The 25,046-nt window shown below is 40.7% G+C and overlaps 1 protein-coding gene across 4 annotated transcripts in view; it reads left to right on the top strand.

Moving 5' to 3' along the window:
• Positions 1-20,669, top strand: part of elmo1 (engulfment and cell motility 1 (ced-12 homolog, C. elegans)) — a 94,543-nt gene extending 73,874 nt beyond the window's left edge. For all 4 annotated transcript variants that reach the window (XM_034545008.1, XM_034545009.1, XM_034545010.1 and 1 more), the window contains 6 exons: positions 6,768-6,931; positions 10,473-10,585; positions 14,540-14,647; positions 15,636-15,718; positions 18,177-18,254; positions 18,852-20,669. In XM_034545008.1, coding sequence (XP_034400899.1) covers positions 6,768-6,931; positions 10,473-10,585; positions 14,540-14,647; positions 15,636-15,718; positions 18,177-18,254; positions 18,852-19,052 — 747 coding nt within the window. In that variant the 3' untranslated portion in view covers positions 19,053-20,669. The remainder of the gene's footprint in view (positions 1-6,767; positions 6,932-10,472; positions 10,586-14,539; positions 14,648-15,635; positions 15,719-18,176; positions 18,255-18,851) is intronic.
• Positions 20,670-25,046: the final 4,377 nt, after the last annotated feature.

Raw genomic sequence — 25,046 nt, 5'->3', positions numbered from 1 at the left:
GACTGGACAAAGAGCCATGACGGGGTTGTCAGGAGAGTCTAACAAGAAAAGCTGAATATGCTAAATATAATCTTGGAATCTGTCTGCAGCATCCACTTCTTATTATTATTCTCCTCCTCCTATACATTATGCTGGGAAAGGTCATTACTGGGGTTGCATATTTTCAACATCGACTAATCATTTTGTCTATGAAATGCCATGAACAAATGAAAAATGACCAGAAACATGGTAAATATATTTGGGAAAAAGCAGCCAGTCCTCATTTTAGAAACCAGTAATTTTTTCAGATTAATCAGTTAATTAACTAATTATTTCAGCTGTAGTCATTATGTATACAACAGTTGTTGTCAACAGTCTTGTACTACTGTCCATGCTGCCTGTTATGACGTATATTTGTATTGCCACATTTGACTATCCCAATCCTGCCATCCAAGCAGAGATAAAGGTTGTCCCCTTTTATGTCATTACAATGTCTAACCATTATAACGATGACACCAACAACATGGACTGTTGTCTATTATCTTGCCCCAGTGGGAAGCCTTTGAAGCTCTACACTGTTGTGACCAAAGAGAAGCTGTAGTGTGTCAGACGGAGACCTGTGTTTTGTTACGCCTCCCCAAAACATCCTCTCACACAGACGTCCTCCTCCTCCTCCTCCTCAGAATTCACCTTCCCCCTTGTTTCCACCTAATTCTAATTCTCCTCTTCTCTTTCTTCCTTTCTTTGTCTGTTGCTTTTCAACGCTTTTTTAAAAATTGGTATATAGGACCAGATGGGAGGCAGCATGTGGCAAAGCGCTTGTTGTGATGTCATCACAACAAGGACAGCTTGTTGATGATGTCATCAGTGTTGTCATTCCTCAGCGGACGTTCTTTCTCTGAAGAGAAAAACCTTTTTTCAACATCCTATATACAATAATCTTGTTATACTTTAAAATATTACTTTTTAATACTTTTTTCGACATACCTATGCTATGACGTTTTTTACTTTTTTCAACATACAATTACTTTTTTGACCAAGAGCAAAAAACGGCACAGTTGGCGTTGTTGGCACACATTAGTGTCACTATCATTTCATAAACAGAAACCACAATTAAACAATATATGTTGCCGACATAGTGAGTGAACAAACAAGTCTCATCTTAAACCTGTCAATACTTGATTTGTTCAAGTTTGGACTACACTATGGTACTTCTGGTTAAATATTGTTTAATGTATTAGAACATATAATTAATAACAACTGCAGATTTGTTTGGTAATAAAAACATAAATCTGTCATATTTTCAGTCCTGTCAGCCTCCAAAACCCTTCTTTTCCATCTTTATTCAATATCACAAATTACAAAGTTTCTAAATGTAATACAACCATAATAGAAGCACTCCTCTTTCTGTACAGATTATTAGGAGATGGGCATCCTTTCATATCCATCAGTGTGGCATTGTTTTATTTTTAATGGCATTGTGGTCAACTTTGAAGGAGATAATTATTAATTGAACATGGAACTTGCTTGGCATCGAGGGAAAATGTAATTACCATTTCAATAACAGGGAAATGGGTTACCTGTATTGTCTTTTTCTACTTATTATTCAAAAATACAGGCACTCAGATAGAAATTAGCATATGTGCATCTGTGATAATGCTTCCTTTGTATGTCGGGAAGCAGGCATGTTTTGTCTACTTCAAGGCTTTAAAGGTGCAATTTGGTGTAAACAATAATAGTAATAGGGGTCAGTATTTCACCTTTACTACAATCTAAATTGAATAAGCACTTAAAACATTTTTAAAAGCCAACTTCTAATTAGTAGCATTGCAGGAATACGCAAAATTGAACCAAACTGCAGAAACTCTGAGAGCTGATCAAAATAACACTGTTTGCTCCTCTAACCCGACACTACACACGGTAGCTGCGGGAGGAGGACCCCTGTCAGCGGCTGCAGCAACTCTGATTCAGCCTGCACAAACCCCATCGGCGGGACTCACAACAGGGTGGTGGAGCTGCTGACTTGCACACTCTACTCCCGACGAATCAATCTCCTGGTGGAGTCAAACTATCAAAGTGCACACGGGCACTGGATTTGATGTATTATTGACACACCCTCGGTACAGCACTACTCCTTCATTCTCTGGCCTGAGGGCTGCAGTGACTTACTTTTGCCTCCTCGAGGAACAAGTATTACCAGAAAGTACGGGCCAGACCTTGCTGGTTGACAACAAATATCTGCTGCACAATACATTGACATATTAACATCAAAATGTCTTTCGCTCTCTTTTGATAATGTTAGTTAATAAGAAACCTTCTGGCCAGATCTTACACGTTTCACCTTTTTTTAAATTCATGAACACATCACCAATGCTCCAATTATCACCACGTGATATGGACTTTTTGATTGCTTTCAGAGAGTATCGGCAAAGTAATTATTCTGTGATTACCACCTTCTTTGCCCACCAAAGTGCGTCTACAGCACAATCTCCAGATTTCCCCACCCAGGCTTGAGGGGCGGGTGAGCGTTTGACTGACAGCTGGTAAATTATGTCATTAGCATCCCTTTTAGGTAAATGGAGCAGCGGCGAGCCGGTGACAGTCGACTGGTCAGAGAGGGAGGGAGGTAATTTGTTGCGCTGTCGATGATGGATGGTGGGTTTACTCCAGGAAGAAGGAACTGCCCAACTGTCCTGTTTGAGGAAAGACAGAGAGGAGGAAAGGAGGAGGAGAGTGACGATGGAGGAGTATGGCAGGCGAGTCGGTGTGGCCAGCTCTTCATTACGTGTACTCGACGGCTCATGGGACAGCGTTTAATTACTTTTCCTGACACTTGCTCTGCTGTCTAACTCTTCCTTAAAAGAGCTACAAGAAAGAACGACGGCCTGTTGTCTGGAAGAGATTAGGTAGCGTGAGAGGGAATGTAGAGAGAGACAGAAATTAGGGTGGACAAGATACAGTCGAAGAGAATAATCTTGGATCAGCAGCTAAGACGGTGAACTGTTCTGCACTTAGAAGTGCAGCCGAGACGCAGTACAAAACTGAGCCTTGAGGGGTGAGCTCACCCTGCAAAGTTTGTTGCTGCGCTGATGTCATCTCCCCTCTACCAAGGTGCTCTCTGAGCAGTCAGCCGATGAAAAAGAAGGATGAACATAAAATATTCATAATGCCCCTCCGCCCTGCTCTGAACGGACCATGTGTTTGTATTAAATGTGATAAATATTCGCGGTGTTAATTAGCATGAGTGCAGCCACATGGGCCAACAGAATTGTTTTCCTTCCGGAGACATGACTGCAAACAAGGCATATTAATGAACATTCCCCTGGGATGGCTGTGCTGAAACACCAGGGCTGCATGGCAGTCGGTCCCCAGAGAGCAGAAGGATGTTGGAAAGCGAGTTGCGTTCAAAAGCTCATAAAATACAAAAGTGTCCTCCGGATTTCATGATTCTTAGGGCACAATTGTTGTGTTTTGGGGTTCTGCAAATGGATATCAAAGCTCATTCTTTGTTATACAATTTTGAAATGGCTTCTTGAGGAAACATGTCCTTTCTGGACACACGGACAGACCATTAGTAATTTTAATGGGGAAATAAATTAGTTTGAGGCTTAATTATCAGGATTATATGAGTGTGTATGTGTGTGAAAATGTATGAGAGGCAACTCCATGAAGTTGTGATTGAAAGTAGTGAATATGAGTGATGAATCTCTCGTAGCATGATTGCAAGCTGTGGCTTCATCAATTTGTCTGCTCATTTTTCACCTCAAGCAGGAGGAGAAGGAGAAGGAGAGGCTGAGGCCGAAAGGCACACCTGTTTCTCCCCATGACAATGTGGCATACACAATACAGGGAGAATACAGAAAACAGACCTCAGTGGAGACAAAACCACCAGAGTTAACTCATCAACAGGAAGGAATATGTCGCCCTTCGCCATCTAGTGGTCGGTCAGTCTTCTGTGACCATTAGCCATTGTTTCCAAATGATTTAAGGAGGTTAATATTCTACACAGAGCCGAGAGCAGCACTTCTTTTAAAAAAAGAAAAGATCATGATCTTCTGTCTTCCCCTTTCAAAGGGGATTTGAAGGATGTACTTGTGCTGAGTCGCTGATGTTCTGCATTAACTTTTATGCCAGTCAGGTTTGGATCACATGCAACAGGACCTCATGTGCACGGATGTGCGTCTGAGTCTGAGTTTTGTAGGTTAATCAGATTACACAGGCTCCAGACTGCAAGCGATTCTTGAGAATAATGGTGATTCTAATAGTTTGTCATATCTGTTCACTAAATTGTATAGCTAGGCTGGTGCCAAAAAGCTGCATCCTTGCTTCTCTAAAGACCATTTTTGTTTTGCCGTTGTCGTGCATTTATTTAATTTGTTGCCCATTGTTTAGAAAACACACTCATTACTGCCTCCGAACATATTTGCATTCTAAAATATAATCCCTGGATTCAACTAGTGAGAAAATTTCATTTTTCTGAGTATTTTTTGTGGTGGGAGCCGAGTGTTAACTTCAACGTTTATCAGCTAAACGTTGTAAATGGGTTAATTTATTTTGGTGGCACTCTGACTGTACAACAGTGGTATCTCAAAAGGGGACTTTGAGCCCAGACCATTTCTTAATACATTTTTTACACAGCGAATGCAATGCTGATTCATGAGGATTATCGTCAATCGCCTTTGTTGGGTTTTTGGTGCCGTGTGGTGGTTTATGTTGTTCATATTTCATTTTTGGCAGCTCAATTCATCTATTTTTAATGCTTTCACCCCTGACTTAGAACTCTCTCTATGGAGAGTTCAAAGGTTAGCAAGTTGATGAGTAATCGCCTTGCAGTAAACTTAAACAGCAAGAATAATATTATATAAGACTGTGTTTGGCATCTCAGCTCACTGGGTTTTGGTATCGTTGAGGAGCCCAGATGAAACGGAAGAGTATAGAAAAGGAGAACACACCGGCTATAAGGAAAACATCTCATACAAATACACAAATCCTCGCCTTAAACTCTTTGAGTCGACGTAGTGTGAGGAAATGTTTGCACAGGCTTGACGTTTTTCTGTGTCCTCAAGCATTTCATTAACCAGGCACGCAGAGAAAAGAGAAATACAATAGAGTAACATCAAAGAGATCAGAAGGGAAGACGAAGTCTATTTCTCTCTGTCACCTCAGTATGATCTGATCCAGTGAATCAGCATCTGCAGGCCCGGAGGTGGCTGCTAACAAAGTTCATGCGTAATGGGGGCTGCTTGTCACGTCTACCATCACATCTCCTGCAGTAATTTGAACAGCGCTGCTCAAACTTGCTTGAGAAATATTATGAAGCCAAGTGAAGTTTATTTTAATAGCCAAATATCCCATGTAGTGCATCAGCAGGCCCACAGCTATCCTAGCTCTGGAAGCTACTCTCCGTTTTGAGGGGAAGCCACTGTTGCAGGTGATATTCTTCAGCACATTATGAAATGTTTGCTCTCTTGTGTGGGGGCTGAATAACTGAACAAATAAAGTAAATAAATCTCTTTGAATTATGATAGTGTTTAAATTCGAATGAACCAGACTGCGAATCAGATTGTGAGTGCAAAGCTTAATGGATGCAGCTTAGGACGTGTGTGTGTGTGTGTGTGTGTGTGTGTGTGTGTGTGTGTGTGTGTGTGTGTGTGTGTGTGTGTGTGTGTGTGTGTGTGTGTGTGTGTGTGTGTGTGTGTGTGTGTGTGTGTGTGTGTGTGTGTGTGTGTGTGTGTGTGTGTGTGTGTGTGTGTGTGTGTGTGTGTGTGTGTGTGTGTGTGTGTGTGTGTGTGTGTGTGTGTGTGTGTGTGTGTGTGTGTGTGTGTGTGTGTGTGTGTGTGTGTGTGTGTGTGGAGATTTTATCCTTTTAATAAGAATTGGTGCTTTATTAACTCTAAAGATCTGTGGGTTTAATTCCATTTCACATCTTAGACCCTTGGTTTTGTTTGGTCACATCCAGTGTTCAGGGCTCAATGGCATGAGCTAAAATATGAACGCAATATAATGCAAGTATGACGGGATCATAAAAAATCCAAATGTATCAACCATTTTTACTATTAACCATAACTGCATATTAATTATTGAACAAATGTATTGAGACAATGTTAAATCGTCTCGTTAATTTTCACCAGCTAACTACTGTTTTCTAATTGTATTCCTTTTTTTTAATTTTCATGAACATAAGATATCTTCTGATTGTGGTCTGGCAGTTAAGAGGATTGGTATTGTTTGTTTACTGCTGATGATTTGATATTCCCACACACAGAGTTATGTGTGTACACTTTAATTATCTCTTGACAGCAATACATAAACTGCAGGCAAATTGATTTAGACATAGAAGTATTTTTCCTGTTGTAGTGTTACCTCCGTTGATCAAGTGGGCTTGATGACTTGGAACCCCACTCATGTCATGCTTCTGCAGCCACAGCCAGACTAATGCTATTAGCTAGCTGGGGAATTAAAGGCAAGTTCTGTGTCATGCATGTCACTGATTCATGATACCGAGCCCAACAGTTGACGAGCCACTGTCAAATTATTATTCTTTTCCTCCTAAAGCTCAGAGCTCAGTGCACCAGACTGGATTACAGGCTCAAGTTCTGAAAAAAAGAATAATCCTGTCGGAAACTGAACCGGAGTTTATATGCTCCCCTGCCCCTTGCAATAGGGATGGGGTTATTTTTAACTTCTGGCCTGTACTGATACACACACACACACACTTACACACTCTCTTTCTACACTGCATCCATGATGATCTCATCGTGCCCTCCTCTGCCTCTTCTCCTCTGCAGGTAATGCAGGTGGTGAGGGAGCAGATCATGCGAGCGCTGACTCTTAAGCCTAATTCCCTGGACCAGTTCAAGAGTCGTCTGCAGAACCTGAGCTACACAGAGATCCTGAAGATACGCCAGTCCGAAAGGATGAATCAGGAAGACTTCCAGTCCCGCCCCATCCTGTGAGTCAAGCAAATAATGACCAGTATGATGTAGACACATGTGTCAAAGGGTTGTATTGTTTGCCTGAAGTCACCCACAAAAGTTTGTTGGGAAGTCGAGATGGCAACAAATTGCTGAAGTTAATGTGAATACCATTGGCTGTATTCATTTATTCTGTAGTTCTCACACATTTGTTCAGGAAATCCACTGAAACTGTGAGACATTTTCTGTAGAGTGGAAGGAACTGCTCAGTGATATTCTCTTCTCCTCAACTACCTAAACAGGTTAAGACTCAAATGAAGACCTCATTTGCATCTACAAAAAAAGTGTTGTGATCCTTAATATGCTTGTAATTATAGTTTTTTCACCTTTTCCATTTTTCAACTAAATGCCAGCTACTGACATAAAGCAGGTTGCTTTTGTGCTCTCCTCATGATTGAAATGTGCATTCAATTAAAATTGTCTGCACATGGCATTCCCAGTGAATAGTCCATTAACGAGCCTCCAGCTCACAAAGCATGAAGAGCCAGTCTGTAATAGATCATTCATTGACTGGTCAAGGTTGCAGGGCCTGTAATGGAGAACATTGTTTTGAACTGCCTGTATTTAATGGAGTAGTGAGCACTATTGGAAAATTGCTTCACAGAGAGAGCTCATCCCTCTGAGCAGTTATCAATGCTGAGCCAACGGCTTATTGAATCGATATCGGAAGGGACCAAACCTTTAACAGCCAATTAATCCTATTGTAGAAATAACACCATAACAAAAGCGAAAGGAGTTGCGGAAAATGTACCCTAACATAATTTTATTATCTGTTTCACATTTAGAATTATGTAACAAACGTGGTAGCGTTCCTATAAAATTCACGAAAAACGCCTATCCAGACGTATTTGGAGTAAATGCATGATTTTGGTCTCTTTTGAAAGGAAACACTCTGAAGTTTTTCCCCTCAACAGTGAGAATCACTTTAAGTGCTGCTATAATTGAGTAATATAAGTTGGCAGTAGAAGATTTTCACCTAAATATTTTTGTGAAATAGATGCCTGCAGATGATTATAGCTGTGACTTATAGTCTGGAAAACACAATGGGAGCATATCATAAAGCCTTACCTAGTCCAAGTAAAAAGTAGATTATAATTTTACAGAAAATGAAGATTTTACACATGTTTTACTAAGGGTATGTTTAGGCGTTTTTCAATAAAGGCCATTTGGAGACTCCATTTTAGGCCCTAATGAAAGGTGAAACAGAGGTATCATATACACATTCACTATTGCACTATTGCTGACACAAAGGAACTGAAGCATAAACACTTTATTGTGTTTTTTCTCCGAATTGAAACCAAATTGTGTGCAAAATGAACCAAAATCGACAGGTTGTCATTACGCAGTGAAATTGCGGGTTTATTAACTTATCTGGCATCCCAACATGGCACATCCCTGTTTTCGTCTTTTCATTGGTTATTCGAATCCAACGTCATTTGACAAATCCGCCTCTGTGCGCGCGCACAGTATACGAAAGAAGAGGGTCGTCCACTTTCCTTCAACGCTGACCCCGGATGGCTAATGTGGGCTGAGAAGACGAAATGTTGCTCCGATTTGGTTGAAGTGTGGTGTCATTCAAAAGGTTAGGGTCCAACGAACAGTTTGATATCCGTGTTGTAAATGTGCGCGGCAGAGAACGGTTTGTTTGTTTGTTGTTCTCTGACAAAAACGTTGACTGTAGCTGCTGTGGTGGTCCGATCTTGAAACGGAGTGGATAGTTAGCATCACAAGAATCGTAGGTTTCCAGAAACATACGGCACTAGTACCTGTCCACGGGACACCGGAACGTTAAGAGGTTGTGTAAAATACATTAACAAAACAAGAGTACAGCAGAATGCAACAGGTTCACGCCCAGTCTCAGGCTGAAATATAGATGCCAAAATGAAAAATAAATTTTAAACATTGTATTACATTTCATCAGAATGAGTGTTGGAAAGCATCACATACGGAGTCTCTCTTCAACAACGTGAGACTACCCGAGGTTGGAATTTTCCTCTAATCAATACAGAACAGTCATGACTTGCAAACATAATGAGAAGAGCATGTCAGACTACAGAGTTAAAGGAGATCTGCATTGCCTGCTGTAAGTGCTTTCTGCTCTCAATTAATGTAGAGAATGACTTTAGACATCAGAAGAAGGTGAAGAGGAGCTATTATAGTGTTGGATCAAAGCTGCGTCTGGTCTCTTTTTGTCTTATATTTCATGTTGACTCTTTGAGGTATTCCTGCTTTAATTAGTATATTGCAGTTCTTTGTGATGGAAGTGGAAAGTTTTGTATTTACTGAAAGTCGCTTGCACTATTCATGCAGCAGGTCAACTCTGAACTGCTGAAGATACACTTCTGAGAAAATACTAATACACCACTTAATTGTAATGCAGTCCCTGGAAAATTAGGATGAAAAGTGGTTATAAAGTAATTCATTATTGATTCACTGCGTACATATTTATATACTGGTGTAGGTACTATACATTTATACAAAGCTGGAAATAGTTTTGTTTCCCTGACTTCTTTCATCATCTACCTGACACCAACCAGAGTGCTTCCTTCATAGAGGTTTACCAGTACAACACCTCAGCCCTTTAATTCAATTGTCTGTGATGTTCTGCATTTGCTGGAAATAATCAGTTTAACTGTAACCTGGAGCTGCTTCCTAAAAGGGGAACGCAGCCAAACCATCTGACGGTCTTAGATCAGTCTCCTGTGTCTAGCTCAGTCAAAAGAATAGTACAAGAGGGAGTAAAGCCGAGCCATCATCATCCTACCTGCAATGAGCCACACCTTTCCCACCAGCTGCTCCTCTAAAGACGCCAGAGTGAAGGTCCAACCACAGATCAATGTAATGACCAGAGTCACTGATTAGGCAAAGACTGCCCGGGTGAGACAGATGAAGTGAGATGAGGGTGGATGAGCCTGAAGAAGAAGAGGGAGAGAAAAAAGGGACAAAAATGTAATCAAGAACACCAGCAAGGGAAAACACATGGACATGATGGAAATGCAATTCTTTTATGTGACTAAAAAAAGCTGAAAGCCTGTCAAGGTTTGCCTGTTTCTAAAGAAAATAATAAAAGGCTGTAAGAGAAAAAGACTTGAGTACAATGAAACAAAATAAAGATGGGGAGCAGCAGTGCTGCTCGGGCGGATGATATAAATAATGTATGTTGACTAGTGCTGTGTGCTCTACATTCATATGCAACACAGACACACATGCATGTAGAAGCATGAAATAATGTTAGCACAGATTCCCACTGATCAGCCTTTTGGGACGCTACATGACACATTTCTGATTGTGTGGAAGTACATCTGTATATCTGGCATTCTGTGCTCCCTCCTGACGGCCGTCATCCAGGGTATTGAGATGAATATTGGACGCCGACAGACAACCTGGAAATGTAAAGCGATACACTTCCAGATCTCGGAGCATCTTGTACCTCACCGTCGCCCTACTTTCCATGTGGTTTATAGAATTTTAGATATTTCTCTTAAACTAATAATGTGTTCATTTTCTGTGTCTCTAAAGGGAGCTGAGGGAGAAGATCCAGCCCGAGATCATGGAGTTGATCAAACAGCAGAGGCTCAACAGGTTGTGTGATGGAACCTGCTTCCGGAAAATCAGTAGTCGCAGGAGGCAAGGTGAGACGCACAGCACTCGAATGCATGCACACATGTATAGAAAACACAATACATCCACAGATCATAACCACACAGGCATGGAAATTTACATCTCCGCGTGCTGTGTTCACAAAGGTAATCCATCCTCTCTAGTTACTCTGTCTGTTCATCCCTCCTCTCTACACTCATCGATTTATTCCCTCTGCTTTACAAAAATCCCTCAGGAAGTGTGTATAACAGGAGATCTTTGCAACTGGCTGGCTGTGGACCTGCTGTCATGATAGTCCAAACACTCATTTCTCTGGCTGCGTCTGTCTTTGAGGCAGAGACACATGCGACACGCAAAGAAATATAAAGATTTACAAAGATATAGAAAGCCAAACGCAGGGTGAACACACATTTATATGCACTTGTCAGGGTGATGACTCAATAAAGCTTTGAGAAAAGAAATGAAGAAGTGATAAGAGAGTCGATTGTGGTAACCCCGGGCTCCACAGTACAGGATGGAGGGTGTAGTGAAAGTGTTAAAGCAGTGTATGTTTGGCTGAAACATAACAAAAGTTAGACTATTTGTAGGTTAGTGGATGTTGAAGACTGCAACTTTCAGATTATATCTTGAGATGTCCACATGCTTGCCATGATATGTAGGAAGCAAACGTATATCTGTCTATTTTTGACTTGATATAGTGTAAGTATTGATAATATTCCTCCCAGTAGAGGAGAAGGGCAGATGGATAGAAAGGGAAAACCCAGCAGCCAGCTCGGATAGGACCGTATTTATTCATTTGGCATAATATCGTCTTTCACACTCACTGCCACTAAAAAGAAAGGAGGGATGAAAGAAAGAGTAGTACCTCTAGCAATATCAGCATATATATGGAGTGAAACTGATTGCATATTGGTCACAAGTGTGTATTATATGAGTTGTGCATCATTTGGGGTATTCACAAATACGTGTTTTAATCTATACACAAATACCAAGAAATTTAAATGTGTGAAAATAGTCTTTAAAACTACACACGCAAATGCAACCAGATCCATGACTTTCATTCACACACATGTAACCATCTGTAAATAAATACAAATAAGATTCACATGTTTTTTTTTTAACATGTGAAGTGGAAGTTAAACATCTGTATTTAAAAATCTGAATATGTAATCAAGTTGTGAGGTGTGTATTTGTAAAACAGTTTTACATATGTTCAAATAGTTTGGTATTTGTGTGTGGATTGGAACACAAATTTATGAATACCCAAAATGATGCACCGGTGGTTGACACATTTGTGACCACTTTGAGATCAGTTTTGGTTTAAACTTGAACCCTTCACTCTTATTTCCTCCCTCTTGCACTTTCCCTCACCCCTCCCAGTCTACTTCTACCAATACATGAAATAACAAAACAGTGACAGACCCAGGTTGTAAGTCGGTTTGTTGTTGTTGTATTGTTGTCGTCAGCTTCCCAGCAGGAACTGTACTTCCTATAAGTCAATTAGAATTGAGCACAACCAGGTAGAGCGTTTCCTTATGACACCCATGCATTCTGGCATTTGAAAGCCTGGTCACGATTTGTCCTGGCAGCTGTCATCCAGATGTTATCAAAGCTGAATTACAGAAACAAACAAAAACAGTTTGGGGGGAAAAAGGATTTGAATAGATGTTACAGGACAGAAGTTCAGGTGGAAATCATCAGATCGAGTATCTGATCGTCTTCACTGCGTGTGGTCAACTGATTTATGCTAGTCTGGCTTTTACTCCGCAACATTCTGGAAATAGTCTCATATTACCATATCACTGCTGTTACTTTGGAGATCCTTGTCCATGGAATGGAGGACATGTGCATACGAACGCATCAGCACATAATAAACGCATATATATATATATATATATATATATATATATATATATATATATATATATATATATATATATATATATCCCTTCATGTGCTCCTTCCTTCATCCATTCCCCTCACTCTCATCTTACTTTCCTCGACACATCCTCATCTATCCTTTCCTCCCCTCCCTCCTCTCTGAGCCTTTGTTCTCATGCTGGTACTTAAACGCATTGACCATGTGAAGAGCGCTTTGTCTTGCAGAATTTAGGTGAGCTGAACAATAATAAAAGGAGCAAGTTTAATTTTCATATTCGGGTTACATAAAATGATTAGTGTCATTTTTTTCTTGTTGTTTGCACTCAAACTTTAACAATACTTCTTAATCAACGTTTCCTATCTTTTTACATGCATACAATGTGTGGCCCTCCTCCTTCCCTCTCTCCTTCTTCCATTTCTCCCTCAACATCTTGTATGAATTCTCAAAGTCCTCCAGCTTGAAGGGACTCAAGCACCTTTATCAAATATTAATTTGACTGACTGCAGTGCAGAGGACTCTTCACTCTTCCTTTTTAAAGTGCTGTTCTTCGCATTACAGGGGGTGCTTCTCTCTAAAAGCTCAGCTTGGTAGTCTTTTGAAGTTTGGAAGGAAAAGTTACCTGTGCAGTCCTTTAAGTGCAGCTTATTGACAGCTAACGTGGGGCTCAGGAGAGCGTACCTGTAGAAATGCTGCTGATTATGAACAACCATGTTGTTCGCCCATATTTTAGGAGATGAATCGGACAAATATAGTTTGAATGATCACAGAGTTAAATTCAGTCCAAGATAGAAATACAGTGTCTTGCAGCCAAAGGAAGAACATATGCGCTCAAGTGCAGACACACATCATCAGTTAAGCTGAACAGCTGATGGCATCTTCTCCCCACACAGCCGCTGCACACTTCTCTATCCACTCCCCTTGGACACTGCAACAACCTGGCAAAGCCAACTGTCTATTTTCAGCAATTAGGATTTGGACTGTGCCACCTATGTACACGCCAGTCACACCTCCCCAGTCTGTGCCCATTCACTGCCAGCTCAGCTCGGTGCCCACCTTGGCAGGGAACCACTAACGAACACTGGACACAGAGGCCAAAGCTGCACTGTACGGTATCAGCCAGGAGAAAAACACACTGAATTTTTGCACATGGATTTTTGAGCATTGTGTCTTGCTCAAACTATGTCCAGCCTTTAACCCAACTTCGCCATAATGATATTAGAATCTTGTAATAATATCCAGTTGCATTATGGAGTAACGCTCCTTGTCAAGGCACTAAAACATTATGTCTCAAAACTGCTTCTTATTTTAGGAAGTGTGTGTAAAAGACTTTGAGCTTCCTGACGTGTAGGAATAATACAGCCAGATCCACTTTATACACTTTGTTCACATTATCCTTCACATGCAGCACATCATTTTAGGGTCCTTTGTTCACTTCTATTTCTAATAATATTTTACTGGTGACAAATGCAAAACCATTGAGTAGTCTAAAAGGCTGTGAAGTTGCATCCTCTCCTTTTGAAAGAGTCTCAGAAAGTGGATAGGAAAGGTTTTTGTAGTTCAGTTAATATTTTAAGCTCCATTTTACTAACTTGTAAACAAAGCCGTTTGTTGTTTAAATTAATACATGCAACACCAACAAACTTATTTGTTAACTTAAACTTATTTTTATTATTATTTTGGTATTAAATGATCTGTCGTTGTTGCATTTGGGGCCTCCTGCTTGTACATACAACCCGTTTTTAGTTTTCCTGTTTAAAAGAAATAAAGTTTCATCAGGTCGTAGTTAAGGATTCACCAGAGGAAGGAATCCTGATGTCCTTGTCCTGGTATCTTGTTGTAGAATCATCATTAAGATAATGAAGGCCCGCCATCTGTATTGTTGCTCATCAAGACCCCTCCCTCATGCAGAGCATCACGGCCCATCTGTGGATTTTCCTCAAGGCTGTTTTCTTTTTTTTTCGGTCACAGATTTTTTGCCATGCTAATTTTCACTCACGTTGATGACTCATGCAATCCCATAAGATGTCTTATGCCAGCCGCTGACTGAATTCATAACTCTGATCATCTCTTTCTGTCTTCCTTTCTCCATGTGTTTTTTTCCCAGATAAGTTTTGGTATTGCCGTCTGTCTCCGAACCATAAAGTCCTGCACTACGGCGATTTGGAAGAGAGCCCTCAGGGCGAAGTGCCCCACGACTCTTTACAGGAGAAACGTGAGTGGCAATTGACGTTATTAATAGTCTTTACCCCCTACTGTGACACAGTATGCATTTTTATTGCAGCTCACAATATTCATTCAAATGTATGTATGTTCTACTTGACAGCAGTCTCTATCCTCTCTGATAGTAATAAATAGCCCCACAATATAGTGTCATCAGCACTGACTGCTGGCTCTAAAGCTAGTCAGTAACTGACCAGCCACCATGTTGAGAACAGTCAAGCAAAAGCAAGCATCGCCCATTAACCAGAGCAAACCTTTTCATTTTACACTCAAGAAATAAGCAATACAGTAAGCAGTGATTGACAGCTGCATGAGAGACTCCATGGTTGGTTGTTTTTCTCTGAGCGCTGTAATGTAAAATGCCATAAGGAGCACTAGCAGAAGGCAGAGGAACCTAATTCATCCGCCTCTGCGCCAGCGACAGCTGTGGCTGGAGACATCATGTTTTCGTACAGAAGGCAGGCCGAGGGGTCCATTCTTGTGAACGCGATATCTCAGGAACAAGGATTATTTTTCACATTTGGCTCAAATGTCCACCTGGACTCGAAGATGAACTGATTTGAAGGTCAAACAACATACTTTGGGCCATAAATGTAATGCTAATTATGAAAATGTATTATAAAGTTATTTTCACAAATGTCTAATAGGATAAAATGATGAAGTGATGACATGTTTAACAGACATGAATGTAAACTGAAACTTAACAACTGCACGGTGATAACACATTATCTATATCATGTATTGCTATCAGAATACAAGTGACAGTTCGAGCAAATATGTTAAAAAGCTATTTTTATTATAGTTACCAATTGCAGATTTTACAGTCAATGTTAACATCAGTTTTACTTGCAAAGACAGATCTGAGGAAAATGTAAACTTTTAATCACTTGAATAAACCAACCGCCCATTTGGGATGACACTGTTGTAACAATAAAGTTGTTGTTGTTGTTGTTATTAACTCACTTCTGTTCTCTATGCAGTGCCTGTGGCTGATATTAAAGCTGTTATCACCGGCAAAGACTGTCCTCATATGAAGGAGAAGGGAGCCCTGAAGCAAAACAAGGTGTGTGTGTGTGTGTGTGTGTGTGTGTGTGTGTGTGTGTGTGTGTGTGTGTGTGTGTGTGTGTGTGTGTGTGTGTGTGTGTGTGTGTGTGTGTGTGTGTGTGTGTGTGTGTGTGTGTGTGTGTGTGTGTGTGTGTGTGTGTGTGTGTGTGTGTGTGTGTGTGTGTGTGTGTGTGTGTGTGTGTGTGTGTGTGTGTGTGTGTGTGTGTGTGTGTGTGTGTGTGTGTGTGTGTGTGTGTGTGTGTGTGTGTGTGTGTGTGTGTGTGTAACCAGGCGAGAGAACGTGTGCATGAGAGTTGCATAACATGATGTCAGTTACGTAATTCAGCTTTGAGTAATAACACAATAACTTGTGTCTCAGAGACGTAGGCATTGTGAAGGAAATACATCAGAATAGTTCTTAAGACACAAATCACACAAGAGCTGCTGAAAACATGCCACCTTCTTTTCTTTGCTGTTTAAATGTGAAAGTAGCACATCGGGCCTGCCCTTTGCAGTGACTTATCCAGGATGAAAGAGCCATCTTGTCTGTGTACACATCAGCCTTTCGTCTCCTGCACTTTGCCTCTGCAAACCTTCGCCCCCCCCCCCCCCCCCCCCCCCCCACCCGCGGGACTCTGATATATTGGATCTTGGATAAATAGCCTTGAAGACAAAGCAGCACGCCTCCTGCCTGCTTTGTCTCCTTTATTACCCTGTCGATAAGCACACCTTGTCTAGGGGAATGACCTGAGGGGGGGTCTGCGGGCCGTCTAGCAGGCCTGTCCCAGCCTTGTGAATGAGAACACAAGCACAATTCATTATTCGCTGTTATAAGGTCAGCCAAGGTCACCTCTATGCGCTCCAAGGCAGAGCTGGCATGTGGATCATTTGTGGGACACTGAGACCGAGATGGGAGGGTGAGGGGGCAAGCAGTGTTTTTGTAATTATTCCGTACACATATACACCTAATGAGTATGGACTCTGGGACATTTTTACTTTGCTAATTAACAATCATGCCTTGAGGCACAGTAGGCATCTGAAACAAACAGGTTAATGACCAGGAAGTGCAGTTTGCTTGTGGTCTTTGTGGCATTTTGCATCTCATGACTGACGCACATTTTCCGGTGTTCCAGGATGTACTGCACATGCATTTAAAGGGAGAACCATCCAAATGACCTGTGATGAGTGTGGATGATCGCATGTTCGCATGTTCTGCTGTATTTACTAATCGTCACGAAATTTGCAACGGGTCCGATTTGCGTAAGAAATCCTCTAAAGAGCAAATTGTGCAGCTATTGCTGAGGTAAGGGAATAGCAGATATAATTAAGCATATAATAGTAAGCAATAATGGCAGAGAAACCACTGCAAGAAAGAGGGGCTGCTGTTTAGTTCATTAAAAAAACAGCTAAAAAGGAGCATTGATAAATGAGCACAATGTTACACCAAATAAAGTGCTTTGTGGGCATAAACTGGAGCTGCACCGGTCTACTTATTTATTTGGGTTGCAGTTGTCCCGTGACTCTATGGAGACTTCAGCTGTTTCAGTGTCACCGACATCCGACACACTTATTTGTTTGTAGCCGAGCTAGCATCTCGGTTCTAGGGGAGACAATGTCGTCCAGACTAAGATATCTCTGATCACATGGATTGTCAAGAAAGTTTGTACGGACGTTCATGGTTCATACAACCTCACAGAGCTGGTGGCATCATAGACTCTTTTATGACAAGGCTTTTCCATCTCTATAACTTTATTGGAGGTTTTCAAAACTCTCACAGTGTTGGTATTTGTAAACTTTTCAATGAAGGAAAAATATATACTGAGAAATAATGTTGTATAAGGTTGTTGTTTTTTTTTTGTTTTTTTTAAGTTCGGTTGTATTATTCTATGTAAGAAAAGTAAAGATCAATAAATCTTTACTTTTCTGAGCCTACTGATCTGAGACAAATCCCACCACTGCACTACATATTTTAAGCCAGCCTCTGACTGTAATTACCTGCTACCTTTATAAATCAGATGCTAATTTTTCACAGATTGCAAGCAAGTATTTAATGCATTGCTTTCATGGACACAAATGTGGCTCTCTGTTGCATTTTCTACAGTAGACCAGCGTGGGCTTTTTTGTAATACACCAGAAAGCATATCATATCACATCATATTCCCAACCTCCCCAGGCATTTTTCAATATCTCGTATCTGAGGGCATCCCATGTTCTCTTTGAGCTCTACCTCGCTGATACCCGGTGAGTTGATGTGCTGCTGATGTAACAGACGGTGACAAGACGTGTTGAGGAGAGGGAGATTGCGTTGGTATGGCAGGATTGTGGTGTAAATCTCACCTGTTCTATTTTTATTTTTTTCTGGCACCCTTTTTTCTTTTCTTTTCTTTCCTCTCTTCATCCCACATTCTCTGCTCTGTCTCTGCTCTGTTCTCCTCCTAACTGCTCCCTCTCTGCCTTTCACTCTGTCCTCTCTCCAGGAGGTGTTAGAGCTGGCCTTCTCCGTCCTCTATGAGTCGGACGAGTATTTAAACTTTATTGCTCCTGACAAGCATGAGGTAAGCCAACAGTGACAACCCCCTGCGGCTGTTGACTGTCACAGAACCAACACACATGTGATCGCACAAAGAGAAAGTGAATTATTTTTGTATACGAGTGCATCAGCAAGTGTATGACCGATATGTACTGGATATTATCAAACTGGATTTATCACCGTATTTAAGTGGTTTACTTAACATATACACAGTGGACCATGTGTGTGCATTAATCTCAGCAATGTATAGACACTTAATACAGCGTTAAGCATTCAGAGACAAAATGTGCAAATATGAGTAATTTGAAATGTACATTACAAAAATATTTCCATTAAACTCTTCTCATCGATTTGCTGCTTTGTTCGTAACGGCCTAAAACACCAAGAGATATTAAAATCTTGATGATGGTGAACAATTTGATATTTCTGGCCAAACCAATTTACATCTTGCTTGGATTTACAGCATGACTTTTATTATTTCAATTGACTTGATAGCTTGAACAAAACTATAATCATATATTGACCATAATCTTGTATTTTAATTTCTCAGGATAATTGAGTCTTGTGAGTACTGTTTTGATTTAATTTAATTTAGTATGCACCTCTGTGTTTGTCTCTGCAGTACTGCGTGTGGATAGATGGTCTGAACGCCCTCCTCGGGAAGGAGATGACCAGCGATTACACCAAATCTGACATGGACACCCTGCTCTCCATGGAGATGAAGCTCCGGCTCTTGGATCTAGAGAACATCCAGATTCCTGAGGCCCCGCCCCCGATTCCCAAAGAACCTAGCAACTATGACTTTGTTTACGACTGTAACTAGACGAACAACTCCACGAGCCCGAACCCAAACCTACCCAGCACCTACTGTACTCCCTGGACCAATTCCCTTTTCTTATAAACTGGAACAAAACGAACAAAACCATATAATGTAAAAAGAAAAAAAAATGAACTGTGACCGAATGAAAAAGGATTTATTGAACTATTTTCTTCTTGCGTCTTGCTAGACCTCTATGAGAGAGAAGACAGTGCATATTTAATAGGCTCGCTGCACTTGAGGGGACTCGAGTTTGATGCGGTCATCGGGTTGCCATGGAGAAGACAAACCGGTAGTATGTATTTGTTTGGCCTGTCGTTGGTCGTCTCCTCCTGTGTCTGACGTTTTGAGACGTTCACTTCTTCTTCTCGACCGAAGGCACCTGCAGTCCTTATGCTTGAAGATTGTGGTAGACAAATGTTTAGAAATTGATCTTCCTTGTCGTCCTTTTTTATGTTTACTTTATTGTTTTTCCTCAGGGCTTCTCTGGAGGGAGGGATGATGGTTGTGTAGTTCAGGATCAGGGAGGAATGGGGTTTGTGTTTTGTCATCACCTTTCCAGCAGTGTTTCCTGTCACATTCTCACTAACAGTATTTGTGGCAGCTAAATGTTTTCCACGAGGCTGGAAGGAAAGTTGAAGAAATGGTTCATGAAATAGTCTCTAATATCTGCTCTGTTGTGCTACATATGTACTGAAGACTGTTAGAATAAGTCAATCCTTAAAATAAAGGCACTGTACTTTCGTAAAAAATCCTTTCTTTTAAATAGTAAAATGTTAATGTTACTATCCGAGTCCTGCTTATTGCATATTGTACACAACTAGAGTGGCTTTGCCATAAACAACCGTAAAAGCACCACCATTGTGAAAAACACATACAAACACACTCATCTCTCCCTCATTTGAGTCTCTCTCATTGTAATGACTGCTGTACACAACATTCCTAAGCAATATTTAAGCTTTTTTTTTCTTTATCATCCTGTTTAAGATAGTCATAATTTAGGGATTTTAAAATTGTGAATCTGCCTCGTAGTTTGTATTACAAAGAGGATGTTAATGTTTTGGTCGAGGGACGTTGTCTTTTTTTGTGTGTTCAGGACTACATGGCCACAAAATTGAAGGTTTATGTACTTTTTTAATTAAAAAAAACGGATCGTGGTTATTTCTAGTATGATTTATATATTTTCCCCTTCCTATTTAATAGCTTCAGATGGTTTTCTTTAGGATTTTTCAAAGCCCCTCAAAACTACTGTTTACATTAAAGATTTAAGAGCTGTCACTACTTTTTCCATCTGTTCCTGTCTTTATTCATAAACCTCAGTCACTTAAAGGATCATACCTGTGTTTTGAACATGCAGGGGAAAGGTGCAAAACCTCACAACATTGCTTGATTTTCACTATTTAGTTACACGATATTGAGTCATTTGTGCTGATTCAGTGGTCAAATAGACTTGTGTGGACAGACTGTATCGGTTGAGTAACAGATGGTGTATAGATTAGGACTTTTATCATCTTGGAGGCAATTTTGTTTTCACAGAAATTTAATTAAAACATAATTAATTAAATGTATCCAACCATACGCCATGCATTTCCAAGCAAGTTAATAAAGACATTTAGTGCCAAATGACTTCTGGACTGTCTTTGTTTAGCTGTTGGGCCTGCGGACTGGCCACTGATATGAGGCAGACTGCAGGTGAACGTGGTGGAAGAGGGTCGGTTCATACTGCAATGACAACTGAAGCAGAAGAGTATGTTTGAAATGCTGATTTTTAAAATGCTGATAGAAACTATTGAATTGGCTTTGGTAAACCGTGGCAGAATGTGCACACTCAGAAAGGACGTGTTAAAATCGTACACACTTGCCCTGGAGGCGTCCTGATTAGATGCCTGAACCACCTCACTGACTCCTTTCGACACAAAGGAGTAGCGCATCGACTCCAAGTTCCCTCCTGATGTCTGAGAGGCTTTTTTGTAGAGCAGGCATCCCTAAATGAATCCCCAAAAAGGCAATTGAATTGGCAGAATAATAATAATAAACATACCAGCTTCAATAGGGTCCTCCCGGACCGACGTTGTCGGTGATTGGACCCTAATTACACATAGGAAGCGGCACATCAATTATATTTTTCATTGCTAACTACAGTAAACCAAGTCCACTACATTAGATGAAACAATTTCTCTGCCATCCCATCACCTCCATCTCCATAGACTCCATGTTCTTATCCTTCTGTCCAGCTTGTACAGTCTGCAGGTGTCCACATGAAACGTGGCTCTGGCCTCAACAGACCCAGACTTAACTTAATAGCATTTTATGAAAACGCCACGGTCGGCTCTGTTGTGTCACTTTCAGAGCTGTCATTTCTGAAACATTACTTGAGTCTCATGTATTCAGCTTTATCAAAGCTACATTTACTTTGTGTAAATCTCTCCTTTTAGCTTATGTTACATGTTCTACATGGTAAAGTGGGCAGAACGTGCTATTTGAAAGGGTGATATTAGGACTGGTCCATAGAATGTGCTCTACATCTCAATACTCCAGTTAATTAAGAAGTATTTGTATGCCAAACTCAAATTATGCTCAGATCAATCACTGCAAGCAGTCCTTAAATATTTATCTATGTGGAAATGGATCCTTAAAACCCTATTAATTTGATGACCCAGAATGAGCGAGAAGCTGCCTTTTTGTTTCTCTGCTGAATATTTTAGGTGCACAGTGCAAGCACAGTGCGCATGCGTGCGTGCCTCTCTCCTTGGGTTTTGGTGCCTGGGTTTCCCCATCACAAGTCTCAGAGGATATGTATTCCCCTGCACACAGGTTGTAGCAGCCCCTTACTCCTCAGTGTGTGACACCACTTCCTGTTTGGCGGCTCTATCTTCTACCCAAATCAAGAACCTCCACTGAGCTCCGTCTTCAGGTGAACACTGTTCATTCACCAATGGATACTGATGCCCCTGTGCTCGTTATAAATGTAAGTCAGTTTCTAACAGCATCTGTCTCACACTCTCTTGGGCAAAGTAGAACACTCTCTCTTTCCTACCACCCAGTCTTTAATACACTCACCTGTCTCTCTCTCTCACATCATGCAGACATGTCAACCGTCACACTTAAATGGCTCTATTCCTTGTTGGGGACGCTGTGGTATGTTGCAGACTGAGTGAATTGGATTACTGAAACTATTAGCCACTCATTAGCAAAATGGAATAGGAAAAACAACGGATTGACAAAGGAAGAGGAAGAGAGGGAAGAGGAATTGTGATTCAGAGAAATGCATAACAGACAATTTAGGATAATAAAAGACAAAAAAAAGTACATCGACCCCCAACATATCAAATAATGGAAACAGTGTGTACTTGAAATATACAGGAATAATAGAAGGCACATACAAATTGTGAATACCAATTCTGAACTGCATATAAGTGAAAAGAGGAAAAGTCTCAAATATCATGACAACATAATGCCAAAGACAGGAAATGGGTACAACAAAAGAAAATGCAGGCACAAATAAATAAACATGTTTATTAAAGACTATTAACAGTATCAACTAAACAGATATTTAGATATTATATTTGTCACACTTATTTTGTGTTAACCAGTATGTAAATAGCTGCTGGAGGCAAAGAGGAGAGAAAAGGACTTGACTGGCCTCATTACAAGTTCTCTGAGACTTCACGCAGAGTGACAGGAGCCTGGAGGCCGCAGCCAGCAGATTATGGCCTCAACTGATTATATGGGCGTGCATTCTTCCACAGCAGGCTCTCAGAATAGTTGACAGGGCATCCGGACACGTCCGCCTTCTGCCTTCTTCAGTGTTTCTTTGCTGGCTGCTGTGCTGCCTCTATATCTATAATCATAGTCACATAAAGGTCAAAAAGCTTGTGAACATTTAAAGATTTTATGCTGCAGCTTCACAGTAGGGAGGGCTTAAGGGTGCAACCGATACAAACAAAGAAACTGTACTTGCTATTTCTCGTCTTTTACTATTAACTTCCATAGTTCAGTCGTTTCCTACGGGTGTTATTGACTAAATGTCATCTTACTGGAGTAAATAACACATCTAATGGTGCCCAAGTAGCCGCTAAAGGGGCAGATAGAAAAAATGTGTGAGAGCTATTCGAAGTTTTCCTGCTCATCATTTGTATTGACTTTTTTTCCCAGCGTGTTCTCTCTCTGTCTCATTACTGGACCCATCAGGGGCTCTGCTACACTGATGTTATTGATTACTGGAGGGACAGATCCATATTCCTTGTAGAACATTATTATTCACCTGGCCCGAGAGCAACACTCTTCAGTTAGTGTAGAGAAGACAGAACGATGCTGCGTGCAGCATTTCTGATGTCAATGTGCAGAGCAGAAAGTTATGGATTAATAACTCAGATTTAGGCCACAGATACATTCATGTTTGTGCCTTTTTTAATCCAAATAAAATAGAGAAGACACTTTGGGAAAGGCCCTGAACACCTCAATAGGTGTGTCACTATGAGCAATCTGATCATACATAAACATAACATTTTCAAAAGTAGATTTGGTTATTTTACATGACGGATTTCTGTCTGTTTTATTTTGTCTGGTCTCTTCTTGCTGGCTGAAGGTGCTTAATTGGAAAAAGTTGATGTCACAAACGTCTAGATTAGGGATTGTTTGCGATGGTCCCAGGCCACCATCTATCAAAGTGGATCAGACTACACCCTTGTAGCCCTGATGAAGTAGATTAGCTGAGTTTTGTTGTTGTTTTAAACTTATAATATTGGTGTTTGGCTTCATTTTCCTTGAATCCACCACACAAATGTAAATTTGGGACTCGTGTATTTTTCCTGTTGTGTAGAACTTTCTGTGTATCTGCTCTATATGCTTTACATTTTAATGACAATTAGGTGAGTAAAGTCAGTGAGAAGCGACTGGTTATTACTTTCAACATTGAGTTAGTAGGTACGTTTCCTGTAGTGGCTGTGCCTGCTCCTCCAGCTGCAGCACCTGGGGCAGGATTAGCAAATGATTGCATTAACCAGACAAAGATCATCCCAGCAGAGTGGAAAACTGTGATTTAGATAAACGGATACAACTGTGAAATTGATTTCCATGTCCACCCCAACAGTGACATGTGAAAGCCTTATCTTCGCTGGTGGTTGTGTGGTGATTGATTGAAGAGACTGCTGCCGTCTGTCAGCGTTTACAAGAGTTATACAAGCACACCTTGACTAATGTGTTTCTAATGGGCAGCGAGAGAGGACTCCTCCACCAAGATGCTTTCACGCTGCATGACGGAGAAACTGTTTGTCGATGAGAGGAAATCAAGTTGATTTGTTATCACCAATTGCCAAACAGGCCCAAGCTCTTCTCTTCTTATTCTGTGTGTATATCACCGCAGAGCACTTTATGCACTTCTATTCTGGCTTAAAAGCTGCAGTTACAAATTAATTATTGACCTTGTAAACCAAATTCTATACTTATTTGTTAAATCATTTGTGTTAAATCGTTATTTTGACATTTAAGTTTGAATTAGATGTCAAAGAAAGTACATATCATAAACCAGTGGAAAAGTACTTAATCCAAAACTTGTTTGTCTTCTAATTACGTGACCTTGCGAATAATGCTGTCTGCATTTTTAAAATGGCTTACGTTCTTTGCACCTTTTGTCATATTTCTGCAGGAAACACCTGTAAAGAAGAACCAAAACCTAATACAGTTCAAGCTAAAACTGTCCCAAAGTCACCTCATTTTTTTAAACTTATATATTTAAATCAAACCCCACTGCATTGTCTTTTTTTCTATGTCCTCTTTATATCACTAAACCACGTTCATTGTTTCCCACACAAATGCACATCAACATCGTTTGTTCTATTTTTGGTGAAAAGCAGACGCAGCAAGTGAACATGTCATACTCAAGTCTTTTGTTCTCCTCTCGCTCTCTCAGGATCTAATTCTGGTGAAGGTTGACGCCTCTTGACTGTTACTTTGTTGTCAAGCGTAGCCCATGAATCACCCCGAGGAGTCCCGGTGATG

Source organism: Cyclopterus lumpus, chromosome 11 (genome assembly GCF_009769545.1).
Source record: "Cyclopterus lumpus isolate fCycLum1 chromosome 11, fCycLum1.pri, whole genome shotgun sequence".
In the NCBI taxonomy this organism is placed as follows: Eukaryota; Metazoa; Chordata; class Actinopteri; order Perciformes; family Cyclopteridae; genus Cyclopterus; species Cyclopterus lumpus.
This window is presented reverse-complemented; position numbering and strand designations above follow the sequence as displayed.